The sequence below is a fragment of the Acinonyx jubatus genome, chromosome B1, assembly GCF_027475565.1.
Source record: "Acinonyx jubatus isolate Ajub_Pintada_27869175 chromosome B1, VMU_Ajub_asm_v1.0, whole genome shotgun sequence".
Classification (NCBI taxonomy): Eukaryota; Metazoa; Chordata; class Mammalia; order Carnivora; family Felidae; genus Acinonyx; species Acinonyx jubatus.
In genome coordinates, this window is record NC_069382.1 from 64,350,320 (window position 1) to 64,367,823 (window position 17,504).

At 36.2% G+C, this 17,504-nt stretch overlaps 1 protein-coding gene across 2 annotated transcripts in view; it reads left to right on the top strand.

The window, feature by feature from the left end:
- The first annotated feature begins 11,409 nt into the window (after positions 1-11,409).
- FSTL5 (follistatin like 5) overlaps positions 11,410-17,504 on the top strand; it is a 781,763-nt gene continuing 775,668 nt past the window's right edge. For both annotated transcript variants that reach the window (XM_053216758.1, XM_053216759.1), the window contains exon 1: positions 11,410-11,510. In XM_053216758.1, coding sequence (XP_053072733.1) covers positions 11,485-11,510 — 26 coding nt within the window. In that variant the 5' untranslated portion in view covers positions 11,410-11,484. The remainder of the gene's footprint in view (positions 11,511-17,504) is intronic.

Consider the following 17,504-nt stretch of genomic DNA (forward strand, 5'->3'; position numbering starts at 1 on the left):
AAACAGTAATATAAAAAAAATCTCTACATATAATTAGAGTAGATTTGATAAGGAGTTATGTAATAAATTATTATTTTCTTTAGTGAAGCAAAGCACATTTGTTGAGTGGGTTCTAAAGTTTGTCACAGTTAAATTATACATAGCAAATATACCTTATTTCCAATTTGTTGTATTTGAAATAGAATGTCCATCATCAGATGAATAATGATAAATCTTACTAAATTTAAACTATTATAGTTTACTAGTCATAAATATAAAAGATAATTGAAATAAACAAAAATAAAATACACAAATCTTTTCACTACAAAAATACAGAACTATATCATTGCAAATTAATGATGCACTAATATGTACATAGTGAAATAAAAATTGACAAGAAAAAAATAAGACACTGGAAGTAATTTTTGCTCTATTATATCAAATGACAAAGGAAACAAGAAAAGATGAAAAGTGCCATTACTACTAACAAATTTAATTTGATAAATTAAAATATAAGAAACAGACTCCTACTAATTTGATTTTAAATTGTAGAGAATGATGTCTGAATATAGGCCAGATTCACAACACACTGAAAGTATAATTCAAATTAAATCCAATTTATCTCATTGGGGACTATTGTCAATAAATCTACTTATAAAACAATGAATTGATTATAGGATTAATAGCAGAATTCCTTTTGACATATGCCAGAGATATTCTTGTATGCAAGGGTTTATTTTTAACTTCCTAATCAAGTTATAATTTAACATGTCTGTAACTGTTTGATTAAAGGGACATCAAGTACAATACCTAATTACAAGGTAAGTTTTTTTAGAAACACATATTCTAAATTCTTAAGAAAAACATGATTATATAACTTAATTTAAATGAAAATTTACATCTTTATTCATACAACATTGTTAAAAACAATATTGTGTGTGTGTGTGTATTCCACTGTTATAACAACAAAAAATCTCCAATGAGTTAGAAAGGGATTATATGTGAATGCATCCAAAAATTACAGCACTATTGATCCAATTTAGATTTCCCATAGTTAAGGATAAAATAAAATAATGAAAATTTCTACAGAGATTTATTCAACTAATTTTAAATAACATGCTAGTTAGTTATCATTTAATAGTGCCAACAGGAGTAAAACTTCCTACATGGCATTGATTGACAATGTTCTGTGTTGAGAGTATTCTGTATTTTTCAATGACATTTATTGAATAAGATGGACAGTAACATTAAGTGTGTGATATGTTTCACGTATTTATATACACTCTTTCATTTTATTCTCACAAAAACCTAGAGCCAACAATCCACAACTCACAGATATTAAAAAAAAAAGATGAGTAGCCAGACATAAAGTGATTCAGCTAGTCTGAAAAGGATGTGGAAATTCTGAATAGAAAAATAGAGTGGGGGAAATGATGGGTGGTTTGTGGCAGTGGGTAGAACCATGCTTCTCCATCCAGCCAGGATAATTCTGGTTTCCACCTGTTTCCAACAGTCTGAGGGTGATAATTAATCATGCCTCTCTCACTCTCCAATGTCTTCCAGCTTGGATGACAAATTATATGGTCACTGGCTCAATGAGGAACGATGACAGGCTTTTTAATGTGATAATGACATGATGTGGGCAATGCTCTAGAAAGATTAATCTGAAAGAAATGTATACATGGGAATGAAGGGAAGGGTCTGAAACAGAGAACCCAATTAGATGTCTACTTCCATCATCTAAGGAAATGTACTGAAAATCTGAATTAGGACAGGGAAAGTGGACAGGAAGTAATATATATTACAAGCTTAATGGAACAATGTTGCAGATATAAAATAAATAGGACACACAGACACTAAATACTTATTATGAGGGAGACTGAGGAATTAACAGTGATTATAAGATTTGGATCTTGAGTGACTGGGACTACAATGCTACTAACAGGTGGTAAGCATTGTGATTGTGTTCTTGGCCTGAGAGCATTTTTATATATTGTTGTTTTTGTTTTGTTTTGTTTTGTTTTGTTTTGTTTTGTTTTTTTGAGAAGACTACTTCAATTATCATGGATTCTCTGACTTCATGTTTTCCTGTAAATTATTCCACTTCAAATACGAAGATGTCAGTTTATATTTGTCTGCAGAATTTGTAGCTATGTAGGTCACTTTTATGTATAGAGTTGATTTTAAAAACTATTTTAACATAGAAACTCATATCTCTAGTATTTTCACAATTGTTTTTCCCCTCTTTGTCTATGTTACCTTATATAGCAAGCCGGTCTCCCCTAGCACAAACAGTAATGTTTTATATTATATTTATATATATTAAGGTTAGAAGCTGTATGTTATTATGATCAAATCCTCAAAGTAAATAATGATGGTATTCTTTACATTACATTAAAAAATCAGGAAAATCATACTAATGTAAATATTAATGAAATGCCAGGTTTATCAATAAAGTTTTAAGATGATTCTGAGAATAAAACATTATGTTCTTCTTAATTAAAATAATCTGAAAAATTAATACCTGAAGAAAACCACACCTATTGGATAGTACTGTTGAGGTCAGTGAAAACTTAGAGGGGGTTATGAAAGAGACTGAAGGCTTTTTTTTTCATGTTTTATTTTATTTTTGAGAGAGAGAGAAAGAGAGACAGAGACAGAGTGTGAGTGGAGGAGGGGCAGAAAGAGAAGGAGACACAGAATCCCAAGCAGGCTCCAGGCTCTGAGTTGTCAGCACAGAGTCCTATATGGGGCTCAAACTCATGAACTGTTTGTGAGCTCATGACCTGAGCTCATGACAAAATCAGATGCTTAACCAACTGAGCCACCAGGCACCCTGGAGACTGAAGATTTTTTAATGTAATCCAGTGATTGGTATTTTTAGGGGACAGAATTTCTCAATGTACACGTTTCCTTTGGGTTTGTATACGTCTATCACTAACTCCACTTACATTTATCGGTTGCATTTAGGGCTTTTTTCATGTTTTAATTTATTCTTTTATTACTTTAAATGCAATGATTTTGCATTTTATATTTTACAACTATTAACAAAACATCTGCCCTTTTTGTGGATCTGATTCCACAGTTTTATCCCACGTTATTGAGGTATAATTGACATAGCAAAAACTTTACGTGTTTGTGTGTACAAGGCAATGAGTTTAGACATTAGTATATACCAGTGAGATGGTCACCACAATCTACATCATAAACATATCCATCACCTCCAAAAGTTTCCTCATCTGTTTATTTGTTTGATTATTTGTGGTAAGAATGCTTAATAGAAGATCTTCTACCCTCTTAGCAAATTGAAAATATGTAATTCAATATTATTAACTATAGGCTCTATGCTGTACAGTAAATATAGAGGGCTTGCTTATTTATCTTGTATAAATGAAATTCTGTACTTTAAGTCTTTTAATTTTAATGTATAAGTGGGATAAAAAGTGATGGGGAGCAAAAGGATAGTGGATATTTCCTTGAGTTATTTGAGCAGGAAGTAAAGAGATATGGAAGATTTAAAAAGAAAACCCATTAGAAAGCAAATATCTACAGCAGACATATAAGATGTGAGCAATACAAATTCTGTAAATAATTAGGAACGAATCCTCTGTACAAGGAAAAAGACAAATTATGTGAAGAAGCAACACATTCAAGATGTTAGGTGGTATCATTATTTTAGAACAGCTTGGCTATAAACAGAATGGCCTGTAGTTAGATAAAATGAATGGAGGTAGTATCCAAAGAAAAGGTTTAAGTGCAATGTTTATAAGCTAGTGTTTATATGTCTAGTCCATGCAGAAGGTAAAAATAGTTACACTATCACCACCATTTAACTATTGCTACTGTTACTATCATGTACCAGGCAATTTATACAAGCAGTACAATGTTACCATATCATAGTAACATTAAGAGATTGCATCAACTTTTCCACTATTAGAGATGAGGAAACTTAAATGTAGACAGATTATACACACATCTTGCTGAAGTCCTCTCTGCTAATGGAAGTTTGCAAACTCTTCTGTGGCTACAGCCAATTAAGATTTTACCCCTAATGCACACTATACTCTGACCCCACATATCCTCCAAACAAGTTCAATAGTTGGCACCTTGAATGCCAGAGATTTGCCAAAATAATAACACTTGAATATCTCATAAATAGGTATTTTATCACATATAGCTTGGCTATACTTTGAAAACCCTGTGCTGATACACTAGTATGTAGTCTTCTGTCACCATGTCATCTCTGGATAATTAAAATTAACTGTTTCCCAGCTTTCTATCAGGGCTGTATATATAATAACAATGTACAAAAGTATAAATACATTGTACATTCTATATTATACAGTGTAAATACATTGTATAATAACATTGTAAAGAAAATGTGTCTTTTGGTTGTAAATAATATTCTTCTATTTTATTTAACTTTCACATAAAATAAATACTTCATCACTACATTTGTGTAAAAATGCTTAAATTATAGACAAGTTCTTATTTTATTTTTTTCACATTTTTCCCCTATAATTTATTTAATTTTTATAATTTACACATCCAAGTTAGCACATGGTGCAACAATGATTTCAGGAGTAGATTCCTTAAGCCCTTTACCCATTTAGCCCATCCCCCCTCACATAACCCCTCCAGAAACCCTCTGTTCTTTATATTTAAGAGTCTCTTATGTTTTGTCCCCCTCCCTGTCCCCCTCCATCTTCTTTATCCATGAATCAATTGATGGACATTTGAGCTTTTTCCATACTTTGGCTATTATTGATAGTGCTACTATAAACATTGGGGTGCCTGTGTCCCTTCGAAACAGCATACCTGTATCCCTTGGATAAGTACCTAATAGTGCAATTGCTGAGTCGTAGGATAGTTCTAGTTTTAATTTTTTGAGGAACCTCCATACTGTTTTCCAGAGTAGCTGCACCAGTTTGCATTCCCACCAACAGTACAAAAGAGATCCTCTTCTCCACATCTTCACCAACATCTGTTGTTGCCTGAGTTGTTAATGTTAGCCATTCTGACAGGTGTGAGGTGGTATATCATTGTGGCTTTCATTTGTATTTCCCTGATGATGAGTGATTTTGAGCATTTTTTCATGTGTTGGTTGGCCATCTGAATGTCTTCTTTGGAGAAGTGTCTATTCATGTCCTTTGCCCATTTCTTCACTGGATTATTTGTTTTTGGCTGTTGATTTTGATAAGTTTTCTATAGATTTTGGATACTAACCCTTTATAGGATATGTCATTTGCAAGTATCTTCTCCCATTTCATCAGTCAACTTTTAGTTTTGCTGATTTTTTCCTTTGCTGTGCAGAAGCTTTTTATTTTGGTAAAATCCAAATAGTTCATGTTTGCTTTGGTTTCCCTTGCCTCTAGAGATGTGAAGAAGAAGTTGCTATGGCCAAGGTCAAAGAGGTTTTTGCCTGCTTTCTCCGTGAGGATTTTGATGGCTTCCTGTCTTACATTTAGGTCTTTCATCCATTTTTAATTTATTTTTGTGTATGCTGTAAGAAAGTGGTCCAAGTTCATTTTCTGCATGTTGCTGTCCAGTTTTCCCAGCACTATTTGCTGAAGAGACTGTCTTTATTCCATTGGATATTCTTTCCTTCTTTGTCAAAGATTAGTTGCCCACACGTTTGTGGGTCCATTTCTGGGTTCTCTGTTCTGTTCTGTTTATCTGAGTGCCAGTACGATACTGTCTTATGATTACAGCTTTTGAATACAGCTTGAAGTCCGGGATTGTGATGCCTCTTCCTTTGGTTTCCTTTTTCAAGATTGCTTTGGCTATTTGGGGTCTTTTCTCATTCCATACAAACTGTAGGGTTGTTTTCTAGCTCTGTGAAGGTATTATTTGGTGTTATTTTGATAAATATTGCATTGTGTAAGTAGCTTGCTTTGGGTAGTATTGACATTTTAACAAATATCTGTTCTTCCTATCCAGGAACATGGAATATTTTTCCATTTTTTTGTGTCTTCTTCAATTTCACTCAAAAGCTTTCTATAGTTTTCAGTGTATAGATTTCTCACCTCTTTGGTTAGATTTATTCCTAGGCATTTTATGGTTTTTGGTGCAATTGTAAATGGGATCAATTCCTTGATTTCTCTTTCTGTTGCTTCATTATTGGTGTATAGGAATGCAACCTATTTATGTGCATTGATTTTATATCCTGAGACTTTGCTGAATTCATGGATCAGTTCTAGCAGTTTTTTGGTAGAATCTTTAGGGTTTTTCACATAGAGTATCATGTCATCTGCGAAGAGTGAAAGTTTGACTTCCTCCTGGCTGATTTGGATGCCTTTTATTTCTTTGTGTTGTCTGATTGCTGAGGCTAGGACTTCCAACTCTATGTTGAATAACAGTGGTGAGAGTGAACATCCCTGTCTTATTCCTGACCTTAGGGGGAAAGTTCTCAGTTTTTCCCCATTGAGGATGATATTAGTGTTGGGTCTTTCATATATGGCTTTTATGATCTTGAAGTATGATCCCTCTATTGCTACTTTCTTGAGGGTTTTTATCAAGAAAGGATGCTATATTTTGTCAAATGCTTTCTCTGCATCTATTGAGAGGATCATATGGTTCTTGTCCTTTCTTTTATTGATGTAATGAATCACATTAATTCTTTTGTGGATATTGAACCAGCCTTTCATCCCAGGTATAAATCCCACTTGGTTGTGGTGAATAATTTTTTTAATGTATTGTTGCTTGCAGTTGGCTAATATCTTGTTGAGAATTTTTGCGTCCATGTTCATTGGGGAAATTGGCCTATAGTTCTACTTTTTAGTGGGGTCTTTGTCTGGCTTTGGAATCAAGGTAATGCTGGCTTCATAGAAAGAGTTTGGAAGTTCTCCTTCCATTTCTATTTTTTGGAACAGCTTCAAGAGAATAGGTGTTAACTCTTCCCTAAAAGTTTGGTAGAATTCCCCTGGAAAGCCATCTGGCTCTGGACTCTTGTTTTTTGGAGATTTTTTTATTACTAATTTGATTTCTTTACTGGTTATGGGTCTGTTCAAGTTTTTTATTTCTTCCTGTTTCAGCTTTGGAAGTGTATATGTTTCTAAGAATCTGTCCATTTCTTCCAGATTGCCTGTTTTATTGGTATATAATTGCTCATAATATTCTGTTACTATAGTTTGTATTTCTGCTGTGTTGTTTTATGATCTCTCCTCTTTCATTCTTGATTTTATTTATTTGGGTCCTTTCCTTTTTCTTTTTGATCAATGTGGCTAGGCGTTTATCAATTTTGTTATTTCTTTCAAAGAACCAACTTCTGGTTTCATTGATCTGTTCTACTGTTTTTTGTTTGTTTGTTTGTTTGTTTGTTTGTTTGTTTTCGATAGCATTAATTTCTCCTCTAATCTTTGTTATTTCCTGTCTTCTTTTGGTTTTGGGTTTTATTTGTTGTTATTTTTCCTACTCTTTAAGGTATAAGGTTAGGTTGTATATCTGTGACCTACCTTCCCTTTTAGGATAGCCTGGATTGCTATATACTTCCCTCTTATGACCACCTTCGCTACGTCTCAGAGGTTTTGGGATGTGGTTTTATCATTTTCATTGGCTTCTATGTACTTTTTAATTTCCTCTCTAACTTCTTGGTTAGCCCATCCATTCTTTAGTAGGATGTTCTTTAGTCTCCAAGAGTTTGTTATCTTTCCAAAGTTTTTCTTTTGGTTGATTTCGAGTTTCATAGCATTGTGGTCTGAAAATGTACATGGTATGATCTCAGTCTTTTTGTACTTGTTGAGTCCTGATTTCTGTCCCAAAATGTGATCTAATTTGGAGAAAGTTCCATGTGCACCAGAGAAAAATGTGTATTCGACTGCTTTAGGATGAAATGTTCTGAATATATCTGTTAAGTCCATCCAGTCCAGTGTGTCATTCAAAGCCATTGTTTCCTTGTTGATTTTTTGATTAGATGATCTGTCCATTGTTGTAAGTGGGGTGTAGAATTCCCTACAATTATAGTATTATTATCAATGAGTTTCTTTATGTTTGTAATTAACTGATTTGTATATTTTGGTGCCCTCACATTCACAGCATAATTGTTTACAACTGTTAGATCTTATTAGTGGATAGACCCCTTAATTATGATATAATGCCCTTCTTCATCTCTTGTTACAGTCCTTATTTTAAAGTGTAGATTGTCTGATATAAGTATGGCTACTCCAGCTTTCTTTGTTGACCATTAGCAGGATAGATGGTTCTCCATTGCCTTACTTTTAATCTGAAGGTGTCTTTAGGTCTAAAGTGGGTCTCTTGTAAACAGCACATAGATGGATCTTATTTTCTTATCCATTCTGTTACCCTATGCCTTTTGATTGGAGTATTTAGTCCATTGACATTTAGAGTGTATACTGAGAGATATAAACTCTTTGCCATTATGTTTCTTGTAGAGTCTCTGGTGGTGTTCTCTTGTCCTTTCTAGTCTTTGTTGCTTTTGGTCTTTTTTTTTTTTTTTTTTCATCTTTTCTTCCCTCAGAGTCCCCTTTAAAATTTCTTTCAGGACTGGTTTAGTGGTCACAAACTCCTTTAAATTTTGTTTGTCTGGGAAACTTTTTATCTCTCCTATTTTGAATGACAGCCTTGCTGGATAAAGAATTCTTGGCTGCATATATTTCTGATTCAGCACATTGAATATACCCTGCCACTCCCTTCTGGCCTGCCAAGTTTCTGTGGATAGGTCCGTTGCAAACCTGATCTGTCTTCCCTTGTAGGTTAGGGACTTTTTTTCTCTTGCTGCTTTCATGATTCTCTCCTTGCTTGAGTGTTTTGTGAATTTGACTATGATATGCCTTGTTCATGGTCAATGTTTGTTGAATCTAATGGGGTCCTCTGTGCCTCCTGGCTTTTGATGTCTGTGTCTTTCCCCAGGTTAGGATAATTTTCTGCTATGATTTGCTCACATAACTCTTCTACCCCTTTTTCTCTCTCTTCATCTTCTGGGACCCCTATGATTCAGATGTTCCTTTTTAATGAGTCACTGATTTCTCTAATTCTTAAATCATGTTCTTTTGTCTTAGTCTCCCTCTTTTTTTCTGCTTCATCGTTCTCCATAAGTTTGTCCTCTAAATCACTGCTTTGCTGCTCATCCATTGTTGCCACTCTGGCATCCTTTCGAGATTGCTGCTCAGTTATAGCACTTTTTATTTCATCCTGACGAGCTTTTATCTCCACAGAAAGGGATTCTAGTCTATTTTCAACCCAAGCTAGTATTCTTATTATCATGTTCTAAATTCTAGTTCAGACATCTTGCTTGTATCAGTGTTGATTAAATCCCTGGCTGTCATTTCTTCCTGTTCTTTCTTTTGGGGTGAATTCCTTCATTTCATCATTTTGAAGGACAAAATGGAGTTAATAAGGTAAGAAAATTGACATTAAAAATTAAAAACAACACAAAAAATCAAATAAAGGATGCTATATCCTAGGTGTGTTATGGTCTGGCTATTGAAAAGAGCTTGATAGATTAGAGAAAAAAAGGAAAGATAAGAAAAGAAAAGAAAAAAAAGGGAAAATGTTTGAAAATTGGAAAAAAATAAATTCAATGAAATCGAATAAAATGAAATGATGGAAGTAAAAAAATTGAACATGAGAAATTTACAAAAAGTAATAAACATAGTAAAAATTTATAGAAAAATATTTTAATAGAAATGAAAATAAAAATATTTTTTTCTTTCTGTATTCAAGAAAAAGAAAAGAAGCAAAAAAGAAAAAAAAAGAAAATTGAATAGATGGACCAGTGAACAGATGAAATACGATTGAAATTACATCATTTTCCCCAAGAAGTCAAACTATGAAGCACTTTATAGTCTGTAAAGTAAGCAGGCAGAGAGACTTGTGTTGTTTGAAAGAGGGAGGTTGGCCCGTTTGGGCGGGGCTCAGTGTAACTGCTCAGTTCTCCACTAGATGCTGCTGCTTAACTTACTGGGGTGGATTGGTGTGTTGCCTATAGGTGTGTATGCGCATGCGTGGGGGGGCATGAAAATGGTGTCACCCAGCTACTCAGTCTCTAGTATCAGAACTCTGTGCTCTCCCAGACCAGCAATCGTGCACCCATCCAGCTTGTGTCCCCTCCCTGCTTTTACACTGTCTGTGACCAAGCCATCCAGTTGCAAGGCAGCACCTCCCCCCTGAGTTTTATTTCACATGTGGCTGTGTTTCCCAACACCTCACTTTTGAGGGACTGTGGCTTTTACTGCTTAGAACTTCTGGGGGAGGGTCTCACTGAGCAATGCCCGGGTTCCGCCTGCCACCAGGAATGTTCAGGAGATGGTGCTGTGCCAATGCCCAGAGACAGTGGCTGGATGTCTGCCTGCCCCAGAAAAAGTTCCCATGATCCTGTAACAGCAGCATTTCAAGGATTATGAAAAATCACAACACACATCTGGTACCAGGTTTTCCCCCTTGTTTCCATCCTTGTTCCAGCACCAGCGAATGTGGTTGTTCTCCGGGGTCTGCTGGGACCTTTGCCTATGGGGACGCTTCATGGTCTCTATCAAATGTCCTCCCAGCAGGGGAATTGCCTACACCCATGTGACCAGAGGACCTCTTGGACTGTGCTCTCTGCTTCTGGGGATTCACTCTTCTCACCAGAGCACTGCCAGGAGTTTTAGACTCTGCCCTCCCCCTGTTTATAGAGTCTTAATGGAATTTAAAGCCTCTCCTTTCTCTTTTCTCACTTTTTTGTTCAGTCTCTTGCATACTCTTTCCCTCCAGCTGCTTTTGGGAGGGGGGTGTGCTTTCTGTACTCTTCACCCATCTCTGTCCTCTCCACAAGCAAAAACAGCTGCTTGCCCTCTGCAGCTTTCTCCCCCAGTAACCTCTCTGTGCCACATACCTGCTAAGTTCTCTGGTTCAGGTTGTGCAGATTGTTGTGTTAATCTTCATATCAGTTTTCAAGGTGTGCAGGATGGTTTAGTGTCGATCTGGTTGTATTTCAGGGATGAGAGATGCAAACAAAAACTCCCATGCTATTCTGCCATCTTGGCCCCTCCCTCTTTTTTTACATTTCTTAAGAATGAATGTTAGTAGCCATTGTTCTCCCCACTATCTTCTATGATTATTACTCTGCCTTCTGATTAATATTTTCTGTGGGTATCTTTAATGATGAAATAGTATTACCTAAACCCAAAAAGTTTTTTAAATTAACACCTTTTACAAAAACACTTTAAATAATACTTTAATCTATTAAAGTATTATTAATCTATTATTAATAATTAATCTATTAGATAATTAATAGATTAATAATTAATCTATTAATATAATAGATAATTAATCTATTATTAATCTAGTAAAGTATTTAAATCTATACTGTAATGTATATTAGACATTTACAAAGAAGTGAATAAATGTAACATACTTTAAAAGCTATTGAGTGTGTGGTGAATATCTTTCCTTTGTCTTTCCAGATGCTTCACTACCTGTCTCCACCATACTCTGTATCTCCGAGACTTTGCAGAGGGCTTTGCTGTTGAGTTTAAAGAATGGGTCGTATCAAAAGGACATCTTGGAATGGAAAACTTCAAAACAAGTTTAAGGTATTTATTCCTCTATTTCTAGCTTGTGAGGTTTCCCTGACTAGCTGCATACCTCTAAGTAAAGTCTAACCTTCTGCAATGGAGGAGTCTCTGTATAGTCTTTCTTTTGCGTAGAATCCAATAACTGTTTCCCATCCCACCTGCCCCTTCAAGCCCATTGGTGTTTGAGTGGATGATGACACTAAGACACTGTGCCTTAGGCTTCTCTGTTAGGGCTGCCATAACAGAGTACAACATACAGGGTGGATTAAGCAACAAAAATGTATCATCTCATAGTTTCAAGGCCAGAAGTCAAAATCAAAGTGTTATTAGACTAGGGGACTGTCCTGGTTCTGAACTCAGGTTTGGGTGCTCACCCTAGAAAATCAGTACTCGAGAGACAAGTGATGGTGGAAAAGGAAACGGTGCTTAATTGGGAGGCCAGAAATCTGGGAGGATGGTGGACTAAGGTCCCAAATACCATCTCTGCCAGTTTAGGTGAAGCAGGAAGTTTTTAAATGGGAAGGTGAGGAAATGATAAAGAGGCTTATGGGCAAGAGAAGCTGGTGCTCAGCAGTTAGTCATTTATCCGCATGACCTGAACAGACAGGCTGGTATCAGTGGAGGCTGTTTTTTAATGTGCTCAGGTCTGGTCCTTTCTCCCTCAAGGCCAGTGGTTTGTAAAATCTCAAGGAAAGTGGGTTAGTTCTGCTACAGACTGTGGGGCTTAGGTTGGCTAGCAAGGAATACATCAACCTGAGATAATTTAACCATTAAGACCAGTTGGAATGTTGATACAAGGTATACACAGGATCGGTTCCTTCTGATGACGCTGTGAGGGATCATCTGTTCCATGCTTCTAATGGTTTGCTAGCAATTGCTGACATTACCTTGCTTGTAGACACATTGCCCTTATCTCTGCCTTCATGTTTACATGGTAATTTCTGCATGTGTGTCTTTCTCTGTGTCCAAATTTCCTCTTTAAAAAAAGTTTTTTTTAATATTTATTCATTTTTTAGAGACAGAGTGTGAGTGTGGGAGGGACAGAGAGATAGGGAGGCACAGAATCTGAAGCAGGCTCCAGGCTCTTAGCTGTCAGCAGAGAGCCTGACACGAGGCTCGAACTCCCAAACTGCGAGATCATGACCTGAGCTGAAGTCAGACGTTTAACTGACTGAGCCACTTAGGCACCCCAAATTCCCTCTTTTTAAAAGGACATCAGTTATATTAGATTAAGAACCACATAATGACCTTCTTTTAACTAGAGCGCCTGTGTAAAGATTCTAACTCCAAGTAAGGTCACATTCTCAGGTACCGGGAGTTAAGACTTAAACATATCTTTCTTTAGAAGATACAATTCAGTGCAAAAGACTGTTGGCTCAGCACCGTAAACAATCCCCTTATTAAAGTCTCTTCAGACTACCCAATTTGAGAGTTCTACCTGATTTCCCGACAGAGTTCTGAACAGAAGAGCATTAACAGCAGCTCTCAAATGTGTTGTACCTCATGTACATTATATTGAAGTATAATGATTACCTATTTTCAGATCAAGAATGTCAAAGAGTATATTATGTATTTCCTAGTACAAATGCATCTTTAGAACACAGACCATAGCATTTCAGTCACAGATATCCAAGATATAAAAAATCAAGTTTTACTCCCCTTGGTTTAACATCAAATGGTTTTAGCAAATTTACAAATTCTGTAAGTGTGTGTGTGTGTGTGTGTGTGTGTGTGTATGTGTGTGTGTAGCAGTTTTAAGTTACTAGTATGTATGTATGTATGTATGTATGTATGTATGTATTTATTTATTTATTAAATTTTGCATCCAAATTAGTTAGCATATAGTGCAACAAGGATTTCAGGAGTAGATTCCTTAGTGCCCCATACCCATTTAGCCCATCTCCCCTCCCACATCCCCTCCAGTAACCCTCTGTTTGTTCTCCATATTTATGAGTCTCTTCTGTTTTGTCCCCCTCCCTGTTTTTATATTATTTTTGCTTCCCTTCCCTTATGTTCATCTGTTTTGTCTCTTAAAGTCCTCATATGAGTTACTGGTTTTTAAACTTAGTACTTTTTAATGGAAACAATTTGACCAAAAATCTGTCACAGAATTTTGAGACCCATTAAAACAAAAGTTTAATGAGAAAAAAAAAACCCAAGAAACCAGTTGCCATAACAAAATTAATCGAATTTTTGAGACAGACAAAAAAATGTGTTTTTAAACCATGCCTATGTAAATTTTTGTAAGTCAAAGATATAGTAAATAACTCCCATTTCTCAGTTATTGTTTTTAAATTATACTTATTTATTATTTTTTTTTTGAGGGAGAGAGAGAGAGACAGACAGAGCATGAGTAGGGAAGGGGCAGAGAGAGAGGGAGACACAGAATCCAAAGCAGGACTTGAACCCATGAGCTGTGAGATCATGACCTGAGCTGAAGTCGAACGCTCAACTGACTGAACCACCGAGGTGCCCCACCCATTTCTCAGTTATTTTTGCCTAATCATATACATTTTGACTTGTAAGGCATCTATATGGTGTTATTGTTAACAACTCTCATACCTTTCTCTTCAAATGCCATTGAGACATTTACTATGAAACACTACACAGAGAATTGATCAATTAGCATCCATTAAGTTGCTGCCTTTCCTACATTACGGATGAACACTAGTAGTACTACCAGCAGTAACAGTAGTCAGACTGTTGTGGGACGGGTGGCAATGCCAGGAGTTAGAATGGAACATATTTCTTAAATAATGAAAAGTTGTTCCAGTTGAAGTAAAAACAGGATCACTTTATCACAGAGTGGGAGTGGTGATGATGCTGACAGAAATGAGCCTTAGAATAAAAATGGAAATGGTATCATTCTAATGTTAAAAACAGAGACAAAGTAAAACAAAGTCAGTCTGCTAAATGCTTACTCTTTCCCATTTTTAAAAAGATTTACATTATATTTAGAGACAGAGCATGAGCAGGACAGAAGGGCAGTGGGAGAGAGAGAGAGAGAGAGAGAGAGAGAGAGAGAGAGAGAGAGAGGGAAGGAGGGAAAGGGAGTGAGAGGGAGAGAGAGAGAATGTCAAGCAGTCTCCCCCTCAGCACAGAGTCTGCACTGGGATCATGAACGGAGCCGAAATGGAGTCTGATGCTCAACCAACTGAGCCATCCATGCACTCTGTGCTTTCCTCATTGTTTTTAGTAATACGGTGATTTGGGGGTTATATATAAGAATAATATGTAATTATTCTTCCAAGCCATCTCATACCTTTAAAATAAATGCTAAATTGACTTTTAATAGCATATTTTCAGGGAAAAAAAAGAAGAAAGAGGGAAAGAGTAGTTGGGTTTAAGTTCTGTTTTGCCACGATCTTTGGTGCTACAACAAAAGGAAGGTCATATGCGCCTAAATATTTACAGTAATAGTAGGAATGTCCTAATTCTTAGAAGATGCCAGTCATCAGAAAACATGAATAGACACTTCTCTAAAGAAGACATCTGGATGGCCAACAGGCACATGAAAAGATGCTCAACGTCGCTCCTCATCAGGGAAACACAAATCAAAACCACACTCAGATACCACCTCACACCAGTCAGAGTGGCTAAAGTGAACAAATCAGGAGACCATAGATGCTGGCGAGGGTGTGGAGAAATGGGAACCCTCTCGCACTGTTGGTGGGAATGCAAACTGGTGCAGCTGCTTTGGAAAACAGTGTGGGGGTTCCTCAAAAAATTAAAAATAGATCTACCTTATGACCCAGCAATAGCACTGCTAGGAATTGATCCACAGAATACAGGAGTGCTGATGCATAGGGGCACTTGTACCCCAATGTTTATAGCAGCACTCTCAACAATAGCCAAATTATGGAAAGAGCCTAAATGTCCATCAACTGATGAATGGATAAAGAAATTGTGGTTTATATACACAATGGAGTACTATGTGGCAATGAGAAAGAATGAAATATGGCCCTTTGTAGCAACGTGGATGCAACTGGAGAGTGTGATGCTAAGTGAAATAAGCCATACAGAGAAAGACAGATACCATATGTTTTCACTCTTATGTGGATCCTGAGAAACTTAACAGAAACCCATGGGGGAGGGGAAGAAAACAAAAGAAAAAAAAAAGGTTAGAGTGGGAGAGAGAACTAAAACATAAGAGACTCTTAAAAACTGAGAACAAACTGAGGGTTGATGGGGGGTGGGAGGGAGGGATGGGTGGGTGATGGGCATTGAAGGGGGCATCTTTTGGGATGAGCACTGGGTGTTGTATGGAAACCAAGTTGACAATAAATTTCATATATTTAAAAAGAAATAAAATAAACTACCAAACTACCAAAGAAGAAGAAGAAGAAGAAGAAGAAGAAGAAGAAGAAGATGCCAGTCATTACACTGCCATTTCCTCTGCTCACTTGTTTACATGTCATACTTCTGGGAAACAGGAAAATGAGCATGTGTAAAAACAGAGGGGAAATGCTTCAGGTAACAAGGCTGCAGAAGAGATCGGAGAATGGGGCACCTTGGTGGCTCTGTCATTTGTGTCTGACTCTTGATTTCAGCTCAAGTCTTGATCTCAGGATTGTGAATGCAAGCCCCACTTTGGACTCCATGCTGTGCAGGGAGCCTGCTTAAAAAGAAGAATGCAATGAGGGTCAGAAATTCATGGACATCATAGTTGAATCTGGAGAGACTCTACAGAAAAAGGAAAATATAACTTTAAAGTTATGAAAAAAAAGAGGAGAAATGAAAATAGAAAAAAAAGGAGAATAAGAGAATTTTTATATTATTTTGAGAAAAATTCAGTGAAAAGAATGAATTTCAGTGAATGAATTGGGTGAAAGTTAAGGAAAATGATGCTAAATCTCGAAAGCATGACCTTTTATTGTCTAGTAATTCAGATCAGGAGTTTCCCTGATCTTATAATTGAGGTTGTCTGGATTCTATGCCATGGAAGGGAGGAGCACAGCTGATGAGAAAACCACTTACTCATTTAGGCAGTGATCAATAATCATAGAGGTTACTGTAAACTAGGCAATGAGTCTTGATCTTAGGGGACACTATCTTGAACCAGCTATGTCCTTTCCTTCATTACTTCTATTGTCCTTAAGTCCTCATATACAGACCCATTGGTATCTTATATCTACTGGCCTCTAGTTAAGAATTAGTTTCCTCAAAGGTAGAGAATAAACCAATGATATCAGCCTCCTCCATTTATGAGGTTAAAAATTATTGTGACCCTCAAATCTATATGCTGGTGATTCATTATTCATAAGCATACACACACACACAAACATACTATCTAGAAATAGGCTCTGAGAAATCTCTGATACAATATAAGTACCTATAAACCTCTGGAGTCAAACATCTCAAGCCACCCAACCCTATTCTCACCCATGGAAACAAAATAAAATGAAACAAAACAAAACAAAACAAAACAAAGAATAAATACTGCGTTGATCCAGCCTATAAACCTGGACTTTTGTCTGGGAGAGACAGCTTGTAACTATCAATGTGGGGGGTGGAAAAAACACAGTTTTTGGATCAAGACAGTTTTAAATATGAATCCTAATTTTAATCCTTTCTAGACATGATACTTTTTTAGTATTATTTTCTATTTGAGTATAATTGACACACAATGTTAACATTAGTTTCAGGTAGATAACATAGTGATTGAACAAGTTTATACATAGTGCCACATTCACCACAAGTGTAGCTGCCATCCGCTTAGTTACATTATTATTAAATATATTCCATATGCTGTGTCTTTTGTGATTTATTCATTCCATAACTGAAAACCTGTGTCTTTTACTCCCTTTCACCTATTTTGCTTGAACTGCTTATAGCCTCCCCTCTAGCAACTCTCAGTTTGTTCTCCAGATTTATAGTTCTGATTCTACTTTTTGTTCGTTTATTCATTTGTTTGTTGTTTTAGATACCACTTATGAGTGAAATCACATGGTATATGTCTCTCTCAGTCTGACTTATTTCACTTAGCATAATACCCTTTAGGTCCATCCATGT